At 35.4% G+C, this 22,510-nt stretch overlaps 1 protein-coding gene across 1 annotated transcript in view; it reads left to right on the top strand.

The window, feature by feature from the left end:
• Nucleotides 1-22,510, top strand: part of POLN (DNA polymerase nu) — a 103,077-nt gene that overhangs the window by 74,024 nt on the left and 6,543 nt on the right. The window contains exons 20-22 of the mRNA XM_010165470.1: nt 2,140-2,250; nt 6,011-6,089; nt 16,904-16,971. Coding sequence (XP_010163772.1) covers nt 2,140-2,250; nt 6,011-6,089; nt 16,904-16,971 — 258 coding nt within the window. The remainder of the gene's footprint in view (nt 1-2,139; nt 2,251-6,010; nt 6,090-16,903; nt 16,972-22,510) is intronic.

The following is a 22,510-nucleotide window of genomic DNA, read 5'->3' as shown; positions in this document are numbered from 1 at the left end:
AGTGTCATGATAGAAACATATAACTGACTTCTAGTTGTGAAAATTATGGTAGGGCTTAAAAATCTACCAGAAGCATGAACTGTCATTGTGTCACACAATTGCATTCCTTCATTAATATTTCTGAAGAAAAGTGAAGTTACTGAAAATCTATTTTTAGCTATAATTAAGCCCAATGTAACATATCTAGCAAAATATTAACACATTTACTATATATTTCTTTCATCTTTTAAAAATAACATAGCATTCTTTTCTTAAAGGTGAATGAATTTCGATAACCACACTTCTGTGATAGTCAGGTTTGTGAATTTAGTACACAAGAGTGTCATAACTAATGTCCTTGATTGTCATCAAAACACACTTGTCTAATTAGTATTTACTCCTCATCTCACTCCCATCTATCAACCATTTTTTTAACCATTAATGGCAGAAGAACAATCTGTTTCAGTTGCACAAGCTAAAAAAATCTGCAGCAGGTAAACATTATTTAATATTTTTCTTGTTAATCCATCTCAGATTCTAACTTTACAACAAAAACATTCCATCCTAGTGAGCTCATTATAAGGTAACTTTTCTCTACTTAATCTGCAGTTCAATGGAGAACAGCACCCACCTGACTAATATTATTTAGGTATTATGAAGTTCTGATACTCCTTGTAGACGTGATAAGCATATAAATAATATTCATATGTGATGAAGATATTTTTGTTAGTGTGTTAGTATATATGTTTTTACATAGTAGTTGTGTTTTGATCAAATTATCAACATATTAAAAAGACTATATCAAGATCTTATTCAAATATGTATTTGCAGATTAATCTTTGACCACAGGTGCATACTCTGCCACTATTATATGAAAGATGGTGTTTGTTTGGGGGTGGTAATCAGCTATGAGTATTGTGAGGGTAATTCTGTTGTGGAGACACAACACACAGGAATAAGGATATTACAGTAAATCTATTTCTCCCTGAGAATCCAGTGTTTCAAGAATTCCATCTTTGGATGCTGTTCTTCATGGAAAAATCTTAGTTAAATTGGGAAGACTGATTTGCCAAAGGATATCCTAACCTCCAGAACATTCAGCTCCTTGTTCCAGAGGTGGTGCTTTTTGTATCAGTGCTCCTGGAAATACAGTGATTTGCAGAAAGCTCTGTTAATTCAGCAGAACAATCTGCATCCTCTGCACATAAGTCTGAGTATGTGTTTTCCATAGTAAGGTCATAACTTTGTGTTTTAAGAGGTCTGCTTACCACATGTGCTGGCATATCTTGGTTGCCAAAGAGGAGATGGAATTCTGTGGAAGTCTGAACTTCTGTGGTCATAGTTAAGGTGATCAGAAATATAACAAAAGATTTTGTAAAGATATATTTTTAACATGGATGATTTTTCATTTTTCTTAAAATAAGAAAAAAAGGTTCGTTTTAAAGATAAGCTGAGATAAGGTTTTGTGTGTTATTTTGGCAAGAGGATACTCACATTTCTCTTCCTTTCTCAACTCCTCTCACTTGCTCTCCAAAATCATTGTTTTGTTAGGCCTAACATAAAGCTTTAACTGTGCTTATTGTCTTTCTTTTAAACTAAAAAACCCCACCACACTAGAGTTAAGGAAGTTTGGCTGTGAAAGGAACATGAAAATATCACATAAAGAAAATAGAAAAAAAGTTATAACTTTGGGCTTTTTTCCCCAGAACTATTTGATAATTAGGAGAAATACTCATTAATGATTTAATTACTCTACAAACTGATTTTTCTTGGTTATTCCCAAGTAAACTATTCATTGCATGGAAAGCTCTAATTATGGCTGCTAATAGATAGCTAATTCTGCTAGGTATTTATAGTTTCATCTCCCACAGTGAGAGTTTGCTGGTATATCAGTAGACATTCCTAATGAAAATACAGCTTTACGAAAAGTTTTCCTTGTGTAACATGTACCATTTCTCTGAATGAAATAATTCTTAGATCAAGAATACAATAAGCATTTTAGGTTTAAATAAGAGAAGCTCTGACTATTTTCAGAGTGCAAAGTATTAAATTGACTCAGGCAGCACATAATTACAAGAATCTTTGTTATCTTCAAAAAGAATTTTTGAAATTTAATTTTAATCACTCTAAGAATACTATTTTCTCTTTAAATCCTACAAGGTTATGTGGTTTCCATAATGGGGCGTAAAAGACCGCTGGCTAATATCAGTGCACAGGATTACAAACTACGCACTCAAGCAGAGAGGCAGGCTGTCAATTTTGTTGTTCAAGGTAAAAAACTGTCTGCCTACCTTCCTACTTACCTACCTGTCTCTTTATCTGTGCTTGGCTTTAGTGGACAGCAACTCTGGTAATCTCAAAAGAATGAATATTCTGGTAAACTACTGGAGTGGACCACTGAGACATGAGTTTTACTGGAAAAGAGAAGTTTAAATGATGTATTTTATCTACTTTGAAAATTGCCAGTAAACAGTGTCATAAAACACAATGTTCTAATAAACTACAGTGCTCTGGGGCAGTGAAATACAGGTAGAGATAGAAACTATGTATGGGGAGAATATCTAAGATTCAGTGCTTCACATGGATCATTGTCTTAAAACATTTTTGTTTCTGTTTTTGATAGTTTGTTACTCCAGAAGGGTTTCTGTGATTCTGCTGCTTACAGATTCTAGCTTTTATTTTGCCAGATAACTTTAGTTTAACAAATATACAATATTACAAGAATCATGCATTTTTATTATTATTAGTAGTAGTAGTAGTATTTTTGAAACCCAACTCATTCTTTGCAAGCAACATTCAAACTTAATTCTGTGGAAGGCAAGAAAAAAGGTGTTGTTCACAGAAAAACATTGCAAATTTGCCATATAGATTGGAAATGTAAAAATCACCATAAAGTGCTCAGATGTTAGTTAATATGATGCGTTAACATACTCTGTTTAAATTGCATGGGGCTCAGACTGGTACAGAATTTAGCCACCTAAAGAAAAAAATAAAAACTGAGCAGGCAGTCTAAGATTGAGATATATAACCCTTTGAAGAATTATTTTCTAAATTGGATGATGCTGGTAGGGTTTTCATTAAGTTATACTGGAAGCGTACAATTTACAAGTAAAATGTGCTTTCTAGACATGGTGATGGCATGCTGTTTATAAAGTGATTTGAATTTTCCTTTTGAAAGGATTATTATTTTTTTTCTTTTTTTCCTCTTCAAATATTATTCATTTTAAGGTCTCATTTTAAAAATGGCTTAAGTATTTATGTCATGTTTGACACTCCCTATAATTAGTAACTGAATTTAAGTACTGTCTCTGCAAGGGTGTGTACAGATCTAGAATTCTAATATATACTCTGTTGCTTGAGTAATAGTTGTGCCCAAGTGGTGGCTGCCTTGCTGAATTAAGCCTCTAAATGTAGAATTTTAAGATATCCTTATAAAATCTGCAGCAAAGCTTGCACGTTTGTAACACTGGGCATGCCTGTACAGTCTTCTCCAGAGACTTGTTTTCAGTTTACCTGGGTTTCCATCCAGCTGGCCAGCAGCCCTCTCCAGTTGAAGACACAATGCTTGAGCTAATACAGCGGGTCCTGCTGAGTCTGCAGTGTAGCATTAACAAAGCTACACGGCCTTCTGAGCAGCGCTTGCTCGTGTCCATCTGTCCAAAGAGCTTAGAGCTGAGGCCAAGCTGTCACAGGACTGTCTACAAAGCACTCCCTTATAGGTATCATAAACTACATTAATAAGATTATCATATTACATTGTTGGTTCAAATAATACTGGAGGGCAAATCTGATGAAAAATAGTGTAGCTGTTATTCCAAACATGCAGTATTAGAAGGTGCGATGAAGCAAGGATTAAAAACTATATTCAGTATTCCCAAATTTTATTTAAAATGTCTTTCTAGACTACAAGGATTTTTTGATTTCAATATTTCGTCTCTGAGATAATATTTAAAGACTATAGAAAGTTTCTACACTAAAACATTTTATCACAGTTAGTGTACTAAACAGCATATATGTGGTTTATACTTATATATACAAAGAAGTTGTGGATGCCCCCTCCCTGGAAGTGTTCAAGGCCAGGCTGGATGAGGCTTTGAGCAACCTGGTCTAGTGGAAGGTGTCCCTGCTGATGGCAGAGGGGTTGGAACTAGATGATCTTTAAGATACCTTCCAACCCAAACCATTTTATGATTCTCTGATATAATAGTCTAATTAATTTAAGCAGTTTGCATTTTGGTTATAGTAGCAGCAACTGGTAGCAGAAGACTTCTTCTGACGAATGACAATATTGAGAAAAACATAGAGTTCCAGCTCTAACTTACTGCAATTGGATTTGCCATAATTCTTTCACAACTTTTTTTTTCTTTTTAAATATTTCCCAGTTCAATAGTCTTTACCAATGTACAATATAATATTCTTCCATTATAATTAATCTCTAGCTAACTGTATAGAGCAAATCATGTATTTTATTACGGTATTATTAATCATGAAAACTGTTGCATTGACTTGGAAGAACTCTGCTGTGGGTGCTTGCTGTTTTGTAAGTCCCAATGCACTGGGAAAATAATGAAGCACCATCCACATATATCTGCTCCATTATGTTATGTGATCATGGTAACATTAAGGAATGTTTTAAACAAGGACTAGTCAAAAAATATAATCAAAATACTTTTTCTAAAGTATGGTATATCAGTTCAACTTTTACAAAATTGTGACAGTCAAGGATATAATTATTTTTTTTAAATGGCATATCTCTCAAAATCACAGCTTAGAAAAAATAGTATTTTTTATTTTGAGAGTTCTTTTGTATTTTATTACTTTACATTGTTTCATGAAGAATCCATAGAGAATGTACATATTGTGATGGATGAAGTGCTCAATTATATAATTTTATTCTCCCAGTCACTACCTGACCTTTGCTGAAACATCCTTTCTTACCTTCTATATCAATGTGTCCCTTTTTGTGTTGTATTGAATCAGCTAGGCACATCCTTTGAACAGGGAAACGAGATAGGTATTTAAGGTGAAATTCACAATTAAACATAGACATCTCAATAATCAGCCGTGGGTCTGCAGTGGATATAGTTAATGAGTAAAGTAGAGTCTCAGTAAGGGATTCAGAAGAGGCAGTTTGTCACAGAAAACCATGAAGAAATAAGAGATGGTAAGAGATCAAGGAGACAGACTTAGGTATTCTCTTATCTCCCAGGAGAGTGCCCTTCCCATTTACCTACCTGACTGCTCTTTTTGCTCTGGAAGTTGAACCATTTGGAAGAAATAATTAAAAATTCATTGACTTAGGGGGTGTGAAAGGGAAAATGTCTACATTCTAATACATTTAGGATATCTGATGAGAGAAAAAGAATTATGGCTTTCAGTCCTTACTTAAAGGCTTTTTTCTGTATTTTATCTGATAAATCTTTACGTAAAATGTATTAAAACCCTGTTGCATGGTTCAGAACAGACTCCTTCACCAAACTGCACGCCTGGACAATCATTCTACCTCTTGATCACCAGAAATGCATAATCTATTATATAACTTGTCACTGTTTTATGCACCACTGTTCTTAACACTGTAATGCAATGAATATACATTACATACACATGGAAATATGAAAAAGCACAAAATCAATTTTCCAAATGTAAATGTAGCTCTGAAACAGTGTACTAACTTTTTGTGACATTAAATTTTAATTGATTTATAGGAAAATTTTAATTCCAACTTAGATAATTTCAGACATTTTTAATAAAAGGGAATTTTTCAACTCATGACCATGACTGACAAATTCACCTTTAATTAACACCTAATTTCATATTAATTATTTTCTGGTTTTAATTAACATGTAATTATTTAGTTTGTAATTTATTAATCTTGTGATATGTTTCACATATTGCATGAATTGAATCTGCTAGTTTTTCAAATTCTTATAATTCAGAATCTTTGAATGTTTTTCATTCCTATGCCATAGTTCCAAGAAGAACATTTTCCTTTGCATGCTTTAAATTGAAAACAGATCACTTTCTTTCATAGGATCTGCAGCTGATCTTTGTAAAATGGCAATGGTGGAGATTTTTGCTTCTGTTGTCAGTTCTCCAACTTTAACAGCCAGGTTAGTAATGAATGATCGCAAAACTTTGATTTGAAAACAAAATTAGTTGAAATGAGTGTTTCTGGCATTTTAAGCAGCTGCAGAAATATGTATGCCTCTGAATCTTTTAACAAGCAGGGACTTGTGGGATGGTTTTATATGTTCAAAGTTGTGTCTTTGTGCTTAAATGGTTGGATCTGTAAATGCATCCCAAGGTGGCGAAGTGCCCTGGGGCCATTTAAACTCGGTCAGATCTAGTTCAGTGGTAGTTCTACATGTTTGAAATCAAGCCCACTGATCATATCCTTCCTGTACGTTGAATGTATTGTGCAATGGGAATTGAACTTTCAATGGGCTGGAAAAAAAAACCAAAACCCAAAAAAACCCAAAACAAAACAGGAATCAGGAAACCAGAGCTCAAGCAAAATAAATGAACGTTTTTTTACTCTTGTATAGATTACTTTCCTTAGCTAAAGAAAAGCTAGGTCATCATGATTCTCTTCTGTGTAACTGCTTACAGTTGGGTAGGAGATCACAGAATTTCCTAAAGATTTTTATGCCACTAGCAGAAATAACGAAGTCTACTTTTCCTGTAATAAAGGATGGAGGGGATAGTGCAGAAAGTCAGTGAGCATTATTATTTGCTGCAATAGAAAGATACTTTGAAGGCAAACATGCAGAAAAAAACCCAAACAAATGGATTCCCATGTTTTATAATGTTGTAGTAAACAATCAAGTAGAACATGAATTTTTGCAGTAGAAGTTCAGATAAAAGCAGAGATAGCAGATAGTGCAGAACATCATAAACATTTAACTGTAGCAATCCTGTATTAAGGACTTCAGTGGGAGTTTATCTCAGTACAAAGTAACAGAGATTGGCCTTCCAAACATACTTTGAAATTATATTTAATATCTAAGACTATAAATACTCTGTGTGTGTTTCTTTGTGTGTATATCGCTTACACACGGCGTTGTCTTATTTGATGAATATTTCAAAATGCAATTTCTAATTACGAATAGAAATTGTATGTGTTGAATTCAAAGATAGAGTCAGTCCTATACCAAAAAATAAAACTTGTTCTGAGTAAGACTCTTAAGTATTCTTGCAACTTTTTGGGCAAAATACTATTGAACTATTACTACTTTAGTATAAATCTGAAATGAGAAATGGTTCTTTGGTGAAGACACTGCATGCAGCTAGATAATGATACATTTATGCATTGAATGTTGGATGATGTACTATAACGTACTGCATCTGGGGAAGATTCTCTGCGCTGATTATAATTCTTTCTGCTGCCTGAATTATATGAAGAGGCCAGAATCCGGCAGCTGTGGCCCAGTTGAAAATTTCTTTAGCAGGTGTAACTGAGTTAGATTAGCAGTAGAGCAGCTGCCTTCTGGGACAAGCTGCCAACAAGTCTTTACCGGAGGAGACAAGTGGTGGTGAGAGGGCAAAGAACATACTCCCTTCTGCAGTTTCTACCTAGCATATACATCTTTGGGTTCAATAACTAGCTGTTTGTTGTAATTCTGAGAAGGCAAAGTCTTTTGCTATTAATGCTATGCCTAATAATACTTGCAAATGTTTTCTTTTCTCAACAGAAAATTTTACTTGGGTTGTCCTTTCTCAAAACTATTTATTTTAAAGAAGTAGTGTCATCAAATGGCTAAGGAAGTAACAGACGTGGGAAAATATTGAAGTTTCACAGGTTTAATTTCCTTGTGTTGTGAAAGCATAGGGGAATTGCTGCATCAGGCATCAGTAAAGAATCACTGCCTATCCTTCTTAATCTTGTCATAAATATCACAGCTGGGAAAGACCATGACTACAAGGGCAACTAAAAGACACAGACTGCTTTAAACTGGAATTTTGAACTCCTGCCAGCTATTAACAACTGGATGGCTTTGCTAAGGGAGACCATTTTAATAGTTCCTAAGGCTCCTTGCTGTAATATTTAGTAGGTACTTACAACAGACTTTTCAGAAAAGCACAATCATTCCCTTTATAAATGCTGTGAACACTCACCTGGTTGGAAGGTGGCTCAGGCATTTGAAAGCATCACTATGATCTTTCCAAAAGAGTATGTGACTGCAACTTGAAAATTTGTGTTTCCATTTGTCTGCCAGGTGACATTCAGTTAGTTATTTTTTTAGTGGTCTGTTACTTGAATTTCTTATCAGTCAAGTCAGGATAATGATCCTAACATCCTTTGTAAAGCACTTTGAAAAATATTGTTAAAAGGAAGTGTGTGCATAATTGGTGCTGTTGTTGTAACAGTAGGAATGCCCAGTAGCTCTTCCAAAATGAGAAATATAATCAGTCTCCTATTATCATCACATCAGGTCATATTCATTCCAAAGATAGCACGCTACTATCTTTTCTTCTATCTTCACCTCCTTGTAAGTATTTTTCTTCCCTATTAGAACTTCTAATTTTGGAAACAGGTTTTTCACTTTGAACAGCATATCAAAGAGAAATATAGCTTTAGAAGTGATTATGAACCCCTCATTTACACCAGGAGACGGTATCTCCTGTAATGCATAGCCAAGTAGTGGCTAACACTCAATGTTTTGTCTTCCCTACCTTGAGGGGGGTGGGGTGGAGGGGTGAGTAAATTCTAGATAAGCTCTTACAGTTTTTAGTGTTTGTTTCAGGTAAGTTTTCAGCCTTTTCCACTGACAGCGCTGCATTCATTTTGTGTACGCTGTAAGCTGTTCAGCTGTGAGCAAGCTCTGACCTAACAGTATGAGGCTTCATTTTTCTATGACTAGTAGTCAGTAGATTTTCAGTTGTTATTTGCACGTATGATACAGCAGTTGAAAGTCAGGGAAGGGTAATCACATTACATTTCCATGAAGCTCCGTCAGAGAGGCCCTCTTGATGAAACAGTATATTCCACTGTGGCTGATCAATGGCTGTTCTGTCAACTAGTAGCTTGATTCTTCTCTTTGTGTTTTTTCAGCTTTTAGTTCTAATGCTGGCCTAGCAGCTTATGCTGTTGACAATAAAAAGTCAATCAGTTACTTGGAAATAATTTTACAGAAATGGGGAAAAGTAGCATTAAATGCAATACTTACGATAAGGAACTGATATTAGTAGGGGTTAGCTACTGGCATCGGTGTTAACAGCTTTGCGTTCTGTGTGGCACTGATGAGTAAACAAAATCATTTCTTCAGGCTTCTTCCGTATTACCTAGATGTTTGTTAAGATGCTGCTCTGCTGCTGATAGCCAAGTTGCTTACTGAAAATGTGCTGCTGACATAAATTATTCAAGTGCCAGCTTTCACCTGTCTGATACAATTCAGAGAACCTCCACACAGTGTTTCTTGCAGGCAGATGATAGCAAAGAAAGTTCCCAAGTGAGATCAAGGCATACAGTAGCAGCTGAAAGAAAGATTTATGGCATTGATAAGAGTGGAAAGGTACTTGGTGAACTCAGATGGACAGTTGTAGTTATTTTCAGCATTTAAAACATCATTGCAGTGACAGACACATGGAAACTTGGTAAGAAGGGTGCTGTCAAATTGTGGAAGATTACTACTGCCTATAGCAATTCTTGTACAAATTCTTGTACTTTGTAAGCCAAAGGTGCACTGATGGCACCCAAAGTCTACCTGGTGCTACATGGACTTCTCAGAAAGTCATTAACAATGATAATATCACAATAACGTGCAAATTAAATTTAACAAGTCTACAGAACTATTGAGTAATTTGGTGTGAACCCAGCAATTCTGCTTTCTCACCAATTTATTGTTCCTTCAGGACTGGACCCGTGCCACAAACACACAGCTTTACTTCTCAGCATGTCTGGAACCTAGTTAAAGAGACAGGTTCAGCAACAGGCCAGATAGAAATGAATGATCTGAAAAGGAGGAGCCACCAGCAAATAAGAGGAAAAGACACTATCTTATTTTCTTGGTCCCAGCTGCTTTTCAATAGCAGTGGATGTTGGAGACTTTGGATGTCTTCCTCAAAGAACAAACACTATAATCAACCTAATGATTTTCTGAGTTGGTGAGCTGTAAATGCATCTTGCTTCTACAGAGATAGCTAAGTTGGTAAGAAACAGCCCTAATCGTCCCAGGAACAGGCATTGTGTTATGTATGTCACCTGGATTTTTTTCAGATACAAATCATGTGGTAAACCACAAATGATTCATTTGTTGGAAATGGTTTTAGTTAGGCACAAGTGCCTAGAGGCATTTTTATAAGGTGTGTAGAGATTCAAGCATTAGTACTTTATTGACTGCTTATCATTTCTCAGATTCATACAAAAGAACATACTAATAAAACCAATTTTTTGATTACATCATAGCTTCAACCAGATACATTCAGTAAAATGCTTAGTGCTGCCACTATGATTGATTATTTTCTTTAATTCTGGGCATAAATTTTATGTCCCTTTATCTGGTTCTTCAGGATTTAAAGAATTGTTTTTACTCATGTTTCTTCTGTAGTAGTTATCTAGCATTTTCAAGTAAATGCTTATTGCTCTAGTACTCTGTCCCGCAGCTCCCAGTATATGGCTGCAGATCTGCTCTAAAGAATTAACTCTAGCAAGATTGTCAGATTTTATCCCTAGCCTAATATTGGAGGAACAGAATCACAAGGAAAAGCTAAAGGCTTTTGATTCTACTTGAGAGGATTTTTGTTTCACAGACATATGCTTTTGTTTCAGCAGCAGAAGGAAAAATCCTAGATCATGTTGCTGTGAGCTCTCCATACCTGCTGTCCCAGTCCAGTATGTAGCTCTTTCCTTCCCAAAGTGGACAAATAACCTTGTATTTCTAGGTGTGCTGTGACTTAGCAAAATCATTACTTAAGCATTCAAAGCAGCATTTTCCATGAATCCACAAGCTGGTGAACTGTTACCTGAACACTTCTTGCAAAATCAGCTAGAACAAGTCAGAATGATTTATTCTTTATAGAGAATAGTATAGATAAATATATTTAATATTCTTAAATATTACAGGCAAAAAGGATAGTCATGGTGTAGCAGGTTTTTCTGTGTTCCTTTATGTGGGTCATTCAACACAAATAAATAATTTTCATTTATAAAAACCTTTTGTAAGTCACCTTTTAGATTGGTATGTTTTAAAAAACTTTAGGTACATGCAAAAATTCTGGTTTAATTAACCATCTGTTCAGTCTCCTGCTCTTCATGATGTAGCTGCTGAGAAAACAAATTTCACAAGTTCACTGAATTTTTGTAGTTAAAAAGTTAAAATGTCAAAATATCTTGTTGCTCTTTGTTATGGAAACATTGAAAGAGGTAGATTACATTTAATGCAGGTCATGCATTAAATGCAAGCATGATGTATCTTAAGCTATAGCTTTTATACTACTGCATTAGAAATCCTTATAAACTGAGCTTCAAAAGAAACTTGAAAAATCTACAAAATGTTACAAAATTATCTTAACCTTGTTCCTTGGCTACATGACATTTCAATAGGCATTCTTTCTCCTGGAATGGATGTACTTTTTGGTGGGAAACTGTGATGCTATTAAATAACCTGTACTATTAGTAGTATCAGAAAAAAATTAATACCTTTTTATTGTAGAGAACATAGAGATTTCCAAGGAGAATCGTATCCAACATCCATCTGGTCCATTATGGCTGAGTATGGCCAGGAGCTGGTGCTTCAGGAGGAAGGTGTAAGATTTGTAGTAGGACAGCCTGTCTGTCTGCAGCTTTTCATCTTGCTCTGATTGTGGGGACAAGACTAAGTTCTGAAACAAGATTTAAGTGTCTTCCCCCAAATCATGTATGACCTCATTTCTAAATGTTCTTGAAATCCATACAAGTGTTTGTTACATGAGCAACCAATCTGGCTTTTCCTGGCAATGTGTTTGATTACATGTCTTCTAAACCAATATTTTGTTTTGTTAAATATGAATTTATTAAGTATTAATTTCTCAAATTTTCAAGTCATTAAGTTCTTGTTTTTCACTTACAGAACAGAAAACATCTTTCTATTGTTATTATATTTACTTTTTTCATATTCCCCTGTTTATCTGATTTGAAAATACCTTATTCTTTTTATCATTTTTTTTCTAACCACTTAACAGCTTTAATGCTCTCTTGGGAATTTTTTAGCCTTAGCATTATATACAAAGCTTTTAACCACGTACTTTCTTATCTGCAATTTTGAAGTCTCCCATTATGCATTTAGAAGTTTCAAATTCAAAATGAAAATATGTGATGTTGCTCGTTAGATTATTATTTTATTCATCAGAAAAGAGGATAACATAGGATGACAGAGAAGGCTATTAATATTTGGGATCTAAAAATCTGGTATTGTTGTATCAGAAAATGGTATTAATTTCAATGATCAGGGATGTACTGCTTTTTAAAATAAGAAAAAAGACATGTGTGAATAGAAAATGATTTTTAAAAGTATTTCTAAATGTTTATGGTGCTACCAAGTGATCATTAATACATTTTTTGAAGTAGTGTGCTTTTAGTAACTTTTTTATGTTTATATATTTTTATTGTACCTATATAAAAATGTAACATTGTCTTAATTTCTTAAGTAATGCATTGTAGAATTTTTTTAAGTTTAACTAGAATTTTTACTCAAACATATAAGCTGTGATGGATTTCAAATAATTCATCTTTTCTGCTCCTTCTCCAAAGAGAATCCTTTGGCTTTAGGAAATCTCTTGTCCAGTTAAGATTTAATTCTCAGCATGTTTTCAAATTAGAAATAAAATGTGTAATTTTTCATGGAAATTTTACACTGGAGTACTCAAGCTCAGAATCCAACAACCTGATGATGCCACACCATTTTTTTTCTGGAGATGTTGGAGGTTGGAACTAGATGATCTTTAAGACCCATTCCAACCCATACCATTCTGATTCTGTGATTCTGTGTAGAGCTAACCATTAGGAAGCATCTTAAACTATTTCAATCTGGGCTCTCAGCCTGGTTCTTAGTCAGAACAAGGTGCCCTTCATTCCTTACAGAATCATAGAATCAATTAAGTTGGAAAAGACTCTTCAGATCATCGAGTCCAACTCTATTATGCATGACAGTCAGACCCTCTTACTTAATGCTTTCTCAGTTACCCAACTTTAAACCTTTTTTAAAATTTATTTTCTGCTCAAACTCCTAACCAGCCAGCTCAATGTGATATGTGAGCTCCTCTCAGGTGTTCTTTAAGCAGTATCCTTAGCACATTGCACCTATGGCTTAGCCCGTCTCATTACCTTCCTTCGTGCTGCCTGTGCTTAGTTAGACCTCCCCTCCCATGGGAGTGCCAGGGGCTCCGGTGAGGGGAGTGAGTAGAGACAGCAATTAAGATTGGGGTGAGTTCTGAGGGGTCTGGAAAGGGCATGTGGTGGGTCCAGATTGCCTGCTACAAAATGGTGGAGTAAATTAAGCAACAGTTAGTCTGTAGGAATTCATTGGTGGTTTATATTTTGTATCATCAACATGCAAACTAGTCTGGAAAAGTAGACCATGTTATGCTTTGGATGTGTTGTAAAGAGCAGTAAAAATTTATGGCCTCATAAATAGAACATTATGAAAAAAATCTCATGATGGTAGTTTAATTTGTTTTGGCATATATCAAGTCAATAATATGATTATGGCATAGTAATGATAACTAGGTGGATACATTGAAGGTCTGAGAAGTTTAATCTCCTTGTTGTTTCATAGGAAACTGGAAGAATGATGAATGTAGCGTTGAAGAGAATAAAAAATATTTTCTTTTTAAAACTCTGTAGTGCTGCATAATAGTTTAAGAAGGATATTGTGTGATGGGCACACTAAACTGCTGTCAAAAGCCATGTTCAGACTGGCAATCGCAGAAATACTTCTGCATTTGATTTTTCTTTCATCTGTATTGATGTCAAATTGAATGCTTCCTTCTGTGGAACAGCATATTGCATGCAAATATTATTACCTAAACAGCCCTGAAAAAATACAGGTGGCCTTGTACTATAAACCTGCAAGAGTAGATCCCATTAAGTTGATGTGAGATGGATAAGAAAAAGAGATAAGAGATAATTTTTTAAAAATCTAACTTGTTTAATGAACATTAAGGATGAAATAGTATATACTATTCCACTTCTTGGCATCAAGCTAGGAAGTCATGTTTAGCATTAATTAAAACTTATGTAATATTTTTCATTTGAAAATAGAAGTGTATTAGAAATACTTATTTCTTAGATCTTGCATCTCTCAGACAAATATCATCCCTGTTTTCTAGTTGAATGTGCATTGCTTAGCAGGAGAGTAGCAGAGCCAGACAGAGAACCAGCAATGCTAACTTCTAGTTCTGTATTTTAGCAGATGGAATATTGTCCTGAGCTTCCACTTAATCACTAGATGTTTCAGATGGGGTAGATGTAATTCTGGAACTACGTGTTGTTCCTCAGTCAATGGCAATATAGCCGAGCTGATAGGGTGTGCTATTCAGGGTGATAAGCACTGCGAAACAATCCTTTAGCCCAGATGGAGAACTAAGCTAAAAGAGCGGTGCTGCTTACAGTAGATGAACTGGAGCATGTAGAGTCATGTCAAGTGTATTGTGCTGTCCAGACAGAAATTTTCAGTTTATTTCACATTGCTTCCACAGTTTTTCTGACTCACATGAGGTAGCACTGATCTCTGGTCCAACCCTGCTCCTCCTGAACTCGGTTTTACTTTTAGCGTGGAGATGAGGTGATGAGTTGGTCGGATGCTGAGTGGTTTTGAAAATCCAATTCTTTGCCTCCATTCCTAAATCCTGATAAATTTATGATAAAATTTTTAGTTTATATTGTAAGTTCTTATAAGAAAGGACTTTCCTTACAAAATATTCAGAATATATGGAGTTCTAATCCTGATTGAAGGCATGAGACAATACTCTGCTACAAATAATAACCAGTCTATCACATTTTTATTGCAGTGGTTTAATCAATGCAATTCTTTTCACTTACTCAATTGATTCACAGTATATTCAGAGGTTTTAATATTCACAGTTCTTTCTGATTTATATCTTTTTACATGTAATTTCAATGATTATGAGGAATCTCTTGCTTTAATTAATTTACTTGCATTGGAAATTGTAACTTTTCATGTAACACTATTCTCTTGCTACAGACGACTCCGGTCTTTTCATCTATTTCTTTTTGTATCCTGTGTCCCAATTTCCTATTAGAAATATGTTAATCTGTTTCACTCTGCTTCTGACTGTGTTGTAAGTGACTAATAATTTAAGATCTATTATTAGAGCTCACCACACTGTTAGTCAATGTCACATTGTAATTTAAGGCAGTGTGAAACTATCTTAGGATATTTTCCTGAAAGCTGTGAGAAGTTATAAGTAGTAACTACATTGATATTTCAGCCATTTATAAATAATTTTTTACTTGAATAACTGCTAGGTTACAAGTCTACAATGGACATTAATTTTAATGTTCTATACAAATTGCAAAGCAATTTGGAAATAGGTGGTACAGTTTCATGACTTAGACTCCCACCTACAATAATTAAAGTAATAATAAAATAAACCTAGTAGGAATACAGTCTAATCAGATATACAGAATTTTTCCTTCCTGAGTGAGAACTACACTCAAAGATTTTATATGCTAGATTATATCTATTTTGCAATGGAAATGATTCAGTCAAATCGTAGAGTCGTAGAATGATCTGGGTTGGAAGGGACCTTAAAGATCATCCAGTTCCAACCCCCCTGCCATGAGCAGGGACACCTTCCACTAGACCAGGTTGCTCAAAGCCTCATCCAGCCTGGCCTTGAACACTTCCAGGGAGGGGGCATCCACAGCTTCTCTGGGCAATGTGTTGGAGTTTCTCACCACTCTCACAGTGAAGAATTTCTTTCTAATATCTCATCTAAATCTACCCTTCTCCAGTTTAAAGCCATTACCCCTCATCCTATCACTTCCTGCCCTTGTAAAAAGTCCTTCCCCAGCCTTCCTGTAGCCCCTTCAGGTACTGGAAAGCTTCTAGAAGGTCTCCCCAGAGCCTACGTTTGTTATTCTCATTGTGAAACTACTTCTGCACACAAACCAACAGTTTAGGGTGCTATTCCTGTAACCACTGAACAATTAAGTCACAGTCCATATGCAAGAGACCTATTGATATAGAACTAATACAGACAAAGAAAAACAAAGCAGCAGTATAAATTCATCATAAAACAGCTCTAACTGAAGAGCTCAGGTAGATGTAGCTGCATGGCTTTCAACATGTTACTGCTTTCAGCTGTACACTCTGTTTTTATGAAGGCAACTGTCTTGATAGCAGAGGCAACAAATCAGGTTGTATATCTGTGACTACATTTTATTTCTTCAATCCACTTTGTCAGCATGAGGACGCCTACTTTGTACTTAAGTGAAAAGGTTATTTCCTGCAAAGGATACAAGTCACTGGCCAACCCTATACTAGGAGTTAATATTGGTATACCAGTGAGCCAAGTGCTCCTACTATTGACGTAACTTGCATTAGTAAAACCACCCATTTGCAACCACATTTATTCCAGCTCAACTTGAGAAAAACAAGCTGTTAACAAAACATAGCCTGTCTCTATAATTTCTAGCAATTTTCTGCAAATTACATTCAGTTTAAGTAATACCTTGCCACATCATCAAATCCCTAAATGACATCTATAAGCTAGCAAGCACAGTTTGGGTTTACAACCATGGCCTTTATGTTTTCAGAATGTATGGAATAGCAATCCTTTTAACTCCATTAATGAGTTTTTCTTAGGTTATTTATTTTCACTTTAGCATATCCATTGTGCATGTGACAATTAGTTGATTATATGAATGGAAAACACTGTTAGAAGTTTCTTGCATTTGTTGTCTCAAGTCTCTGAAATTTTTCAGGTTAATTGCCCAGATTCATGATGAGTTGTTGTTTGAAGTAGAAGATTCTCAAATCCAGGAATTTTCAGGTAAATACAATCTATCTCTTTCTCCCCTTTCTCCTCCACCCCCTCTTCCCCCCTGTAACTTGTGATTTCTCAGATAAATAATTAATATAAGAAGAAGATGCACATTGATTCTCATGATTTCTTAATCATTTTCATGATTAAGAAAATGTATACTAAGCGGATTTTTCTGAATGTCTTCTACCACTGGCTCTTACTTAGGTAAAACATGATATACTCCTCATCTGGACTTCATCTACATGCTTATTTGTATTTAGTTTACTTATCAAGATTCCCTTATCCCATGTGTAAATCCTGTAAAACTAAATAATACTTTCTCCAAGGTATAAAAGGGTTTTAGAAGGAAATAAACGAGCTTAAAAAGAATGGCCTGAAAAGTAACTTCCTAAATACTTATGATTGGGGCCTGTTATATAAAGAATTATGAAATTCTTAATGTAAGAATATAATGTACTATAATTCTAAGTTAGTTTACTGCCTTTTTTATAAAAAGAGAACTTTATGATGGAACTTTCAAGGTTAAAGTAGTAAAAGTTCCTACCTGCATTTTTATCCTCTCATCTGGCTTACTTCCAGATGTTATTTCCTAAGCCAGTTTGTCTCAACATCTGGTACAAATTTTGCTAGCAAACGAGGGCACATAGGAGGCTGTTGGGTCTCTCCTCCAGTAAGTAGTGGATTTATTCCTGTAGGCACATTTATTTACAAACTTTGGTCCAGTTTGAAGCTCAACAATACTTTTGGCTAAAACATTTGGCATAATGCCACAAATATTATAAAAGAACCAATACAAGAAATATCTTCCATTATAATGTAAGCATCTAAGAAAAATACTATATTTCACCTTCCTGTGTTGTGTTCATTTAAACAGTACAATTTACCATATTTGTGTCTTTTCATCACTGATCCCTCTTGTGAGTATTAGTTCATAATGAGAAAATTTAACCTCCATCTAATCAAAACAAATAACCTGGGAAATATTTAAGTTCAATGTATTAGGGTCATTGTAATGGATTAGGTTAATATATTAACATTTGACCTCTAAATATAGGAGTTCAGTTCTGATTTAAATTTTTAAAACACCACAGAATTTATCAGAGATTGCAGTACCTACTCAGAAAAGGCCAATGTCTAAAAGCACCATGGTTTCAGAGTTAGAAAGTATAGTATAAGTAAGATTTGTAAGACAGCATAGAAGGATTTTTATTGTCTTATTTTACATCAATTTGCGTTAAGTATAAAGTAAGTTTTACTCAAAAGACAAAAATTATTCGTAGTTGCTTATACATATAGAAAATCACAGATGCTGCCCTCATTGGGTCAAATTCTGATCTATGTTAGTAATATGAATTTATAGTAAATTCAGCAAAATCAGTACTTTTTCAGTATAACAGATGAAATCTCTAGCCATTGCATGAATAATAGTAATAAACTGTCCCACTATATAAACATGATGACTGGAGGCTTTTTTCTGAAAACACAAGATGAGTCCAGTTCAATTACTCCAGATGTGTCTGCTCTACACACCACAATGTAATTAGTTTGCATATCTCCACATGTAGGTACAATATGCAGAACAAACATACCTGTAACTTCCTTGTTCTGCTTCAGAACTATCGCCATGTAATTGAAGTTGCTAAGGTAACCTTTAAGAAATGGACCTGGGCAGTTGAGAGGTCTGAGATACCTTGGAAGTTGTCATTGCACTTAACATAGGCTGCCAAGCTTGAGTGTTCAAGATGGAAGTTTGTTTCATTATGCTGATTGAAGATTTATTTTTAGGTTTGTCTCTACTTTGCCCTGGGAGGCAAAGAGAAAAAGAAAATTCTGCATTACAGTGTCTTTCAGATACACTCACCTCAGAACAGAAAAGTGAGGAAATGTCTTTTCCTTAATACTAAAGACCAACCTAAGACATTAATTTCCTTCTTCATTTCATCTTTCATTCATTTCCTTCCCCTTTATTCATCACTGGTGAGGCCACACCTGGAGTACTGCATCCAGTTCTGGGGTCCCCAGTACAAGAGAGACATGGACTTACTGGAGAGAGTCTAATGAAGGGCCACAAAGATGATGAAGGGACTGGAGCATTTCTCCTATGAGAAAAGGCTGAGAGACCTGAGACTTTTCAGCCTGGGGAAGAGAAGACTCAGGGGGATCTTATTAATGTATATACATACCTGAAGGGAGGCAGCACAGAGGACAGAACCAGGATCTTTCCAGTGGTGCCCAGTGACAGGACCAGAGGCAATGTGCACAAACTGAAACAACGAGAAGTTCCCTCTGAACATCAGGAAACACTTTTTTTACTGTGAGGGTGACTGAGCACTGATACAGGTTGCCCAGTGAGCTTGTGGAGTCTCCAACCTTGGAGAAATTCAAAAGCCATCTGGACACAGTCCGTGGCCACTGGTTCTAAACAGCTCTGCACAGCAAGGTTGGACTAGGTGACCCCCCCATCCCCGAGGTCCCTTCCAACCTCAACCATTCTGTGATCCTGTGTTTTGCAAGTAGTTCTGCGACTGCTAAAAGAACTATTCTGAGTTATCTTAAAAGTGACTGCAGCTGGCTCTTCCTTCAGTATCGTTAAGGAGGATTTTGCTTGATCTGAGTAGGCAGAGAAAGGGTGCATCTGCATCGGCATCTATCTCCCAGTCAGGAGTATGATGATGAAGCACATCTCCATATTGTCCCCATTCCATGGTGTGAACAACTTTGATTCAGATCATGGAGCAGTCTGAGAGCAGTTGACCTAGATTCCTTTCAGGTTAATCTCAATAGGAAGACTCTTTTCTCCTAATCTTTTCCAATTATTTCAGGAGCTGCTAACTGAAGTAACAAATTAGGTATGCGAGTTTTAAACCAAAGAAGGAGGGTCAGTAGGATGTGTGCTCCTCATTCACTTTAGTGCTTTGAAAGTCCAAGTATGATTTTCATCCCTTTACCCAAAGTTCTTTCTCCCTTTTTTTTTAAGTCCTTACTCTTCTTACTTTTATTTACCAATATTCTTTAGCTGTCAGCTTTGTCTTTACATATCTAATGAGCTTTTGTCCACTCAGAAACTTTAAATTACAGAATCTGCTGACGTGCAGATTCCAACCTTCAGCTTAATGATCCAGAGAGAAATCTCAGTTGTACAGTCACAAAGCTCGGTAAAGGGAAAGACGTGGACTTAAAGCTAAAGAGCTGTGCTGGATGGCTTCAGTAGACTACAGTTCAGTGCTGTGTTAGTCTCCTGCATTTAGTATGATCCAAGAAGCACTGACCTACTATTCAGTGTGCTTACATTCTGATTCTAGTCATGCTTCTGATCTGCTTTTTTCAGGACAGCAACAGCAAATTATGTGTCTCAGTTTTCTTATTTGCAAAACGGATATCAAGTCTTAAAATAATTTTAAGATTTATAAATTAAGAACATAAAGGTAAATAATATTATTTCAATTAGATCGTAGTGCAGAACATAAGCCTTCTCAGCAACATTTCCATTATGGAAGTGTCTGTTTTGTGTTTACAAACAATTCCATTTTACAACATTAAAATGCCTATTTGTTTCTAAACCTCCTGAGTGGAGGCTGAGAATTGCCACAAGGCAATCATAGTGCTGGCACTTTCTCTGTTCCTGCTTAGAATTTTGTAGGCCACAATTAGAATTTTTGGTACTTTTCAGTATATGGAAATCCAATTTATAATGCACCTAATAATCTATGCCAAACAAATGATTTTGAGTCTTTTGAATTTGAGAAAGAAGGGGCAAGCAATAAGGTGTTATTTTTTTTTCTAGTATGTACTTTTGCACAAAATGCTGAATGTAGCTTAAGTTAAGTATTACCTGTATTTCAGAATAATACTTTCTTCAAACAGAATCCATCACTGCAATTTTATAATATGCATATGGTTCACTCAAATGGAGAAGGCAAAACATCATTTATTTATAACAAGGCTTTGAGTGTCCAAGCCTTGACATACTTTGATATGCAATAAAGCACATACTACTTTGAACTGTGTAATTTTCAAGAAAGATATGGCATATAATTTGCCTCAATTCTCTGTTTAGGGCAAAAACAAGACCACAAAAGAGCTTTTTAAAATTCCTCATTTTCTATTAGAGGGTGGCTGGAAAGATCAAATCAAAACATTTGGCAGAAATTGGTTTGGTTTTGGCAAAAGAATGTCAGCTTTACCATCAATAATCTGCCTGGTTTCTAGCCAGCTTGCTTGTCTGGGTTCCTCACACCCTGAGCTCTCCAGCAACCCAGGAAGCAGAAAGGCAGATGATATTTTGGGAATGCCAAAATCTGGGCTCTTGGATCTGAGAGGGCTCAGCATCTCTGACTTCTGAAGTCTGTGTAATCAGATAGACAGACTGCCCAAAATCAAACTGTGAGTCTGTCTAGGGACTCTGAAGAGTATTCAAGAATTGCAGAACCCAATTTTTCATTTTGTGGAGACTATTTCTGAGACTACCTCTCCAGGCTCTGTTTGAAGTACCTCTATGCCCTTAGGTTATTCTGAATACATTACAGAAATATGCTTTGGGGTGAAGAAACACAGAATAATTTCTTTTTTACAGTACAGGGATACCTGTAGTTACAACTGTAAGATCTGACTTCTGTTGTGTTTTCCATATATATACCTGGTGGGTTTGAAAGGTGAATTTTGCCACTGGTGATTGCTGCAGATTGTTCCTTGTCACTATGCTTGCTTAATTGCATCCATTAGTGAGAAGCATAATTAAATTAAAGACACTTGCTACTTGAAATAACATATTTTTGTAGAGATACGTGTATTCCAGTGCTTCACATTGGACCATTCAATATCACAGTGCATTAGGGCAATTTTTAAAGGTGGTTTTTTTTAGAACGCATTTATAATCACACATTATTATTAGAATTAATGAAATTCATTTCTGTATCCATTCTTATATTTGGTACATGTAAAACATACAGTTTTAAACTTTTAAAAATATTTTACCAGGTATAAAATATTTCAGCTGAAATTCTTACTTTAAATGTAGAGAATATCAAAAGGAACAGTCTAAGGAAAAAATAAATCAGAATAAACTAAACCTGTTTATTTTGATATTATGATCAATTAAGATTATTACTACCTAAAGAACAATATCTTAGATATTTTTTTTTTAATCTGCCAATACAAATTTTTGGCTCATGTATGAATTCAATGAAATTTCATTTTATTCTGCTACAATTTCACACTTAATGGGTCTGAGGCAGCTGCATTAAAAAGTGCACATGTTCAAAAGAGAACTTAAGTAAGAGAACAAAAGAATGAACTGGTTATCACAAGGTAGTGACATTTTCTGTCCTCTGAGCTGCCTTTTTCTAACTTGAAAAACAGTGGTGCATAAACTAAAGATGCCTCCAGATAGCTTTCAATTTGCAAAAATCCCTATTCCATAGATCATATGTCTGGCCAGCTTTGACATGTTTCTGGAGTCATAATTTCATAGGTGAATGAACTTGAAAAATGTCTTCACTTGGATAGGGACAAATAAGCTTTTGTCCCACAGCAGGAAGGCGTGTCT

The sequence above is a fragment of the Antrostomus carolinensis genome, unplaced genomic scaffold (genome assembly GCF_000700745.2).
Source record: "Antrostomus carolinensis isolate BGI_N321 unplaced genomic scaffold, ASM70074v2 scaffold6360, whole genome shotgun sequence".
NCBI classification, from domain to species: Eukaryota; Metazoa; Chordata; class Aves; order Caprimulgiformes; family Caprimulgidae; genus Antrostomus; species Antrostomus carolinensis.
The sequence above is the reverse complement of the archived record's forward strand: the minus strand, read 5'-3'. Positions and strand labels throughout refer to the sequence as shown.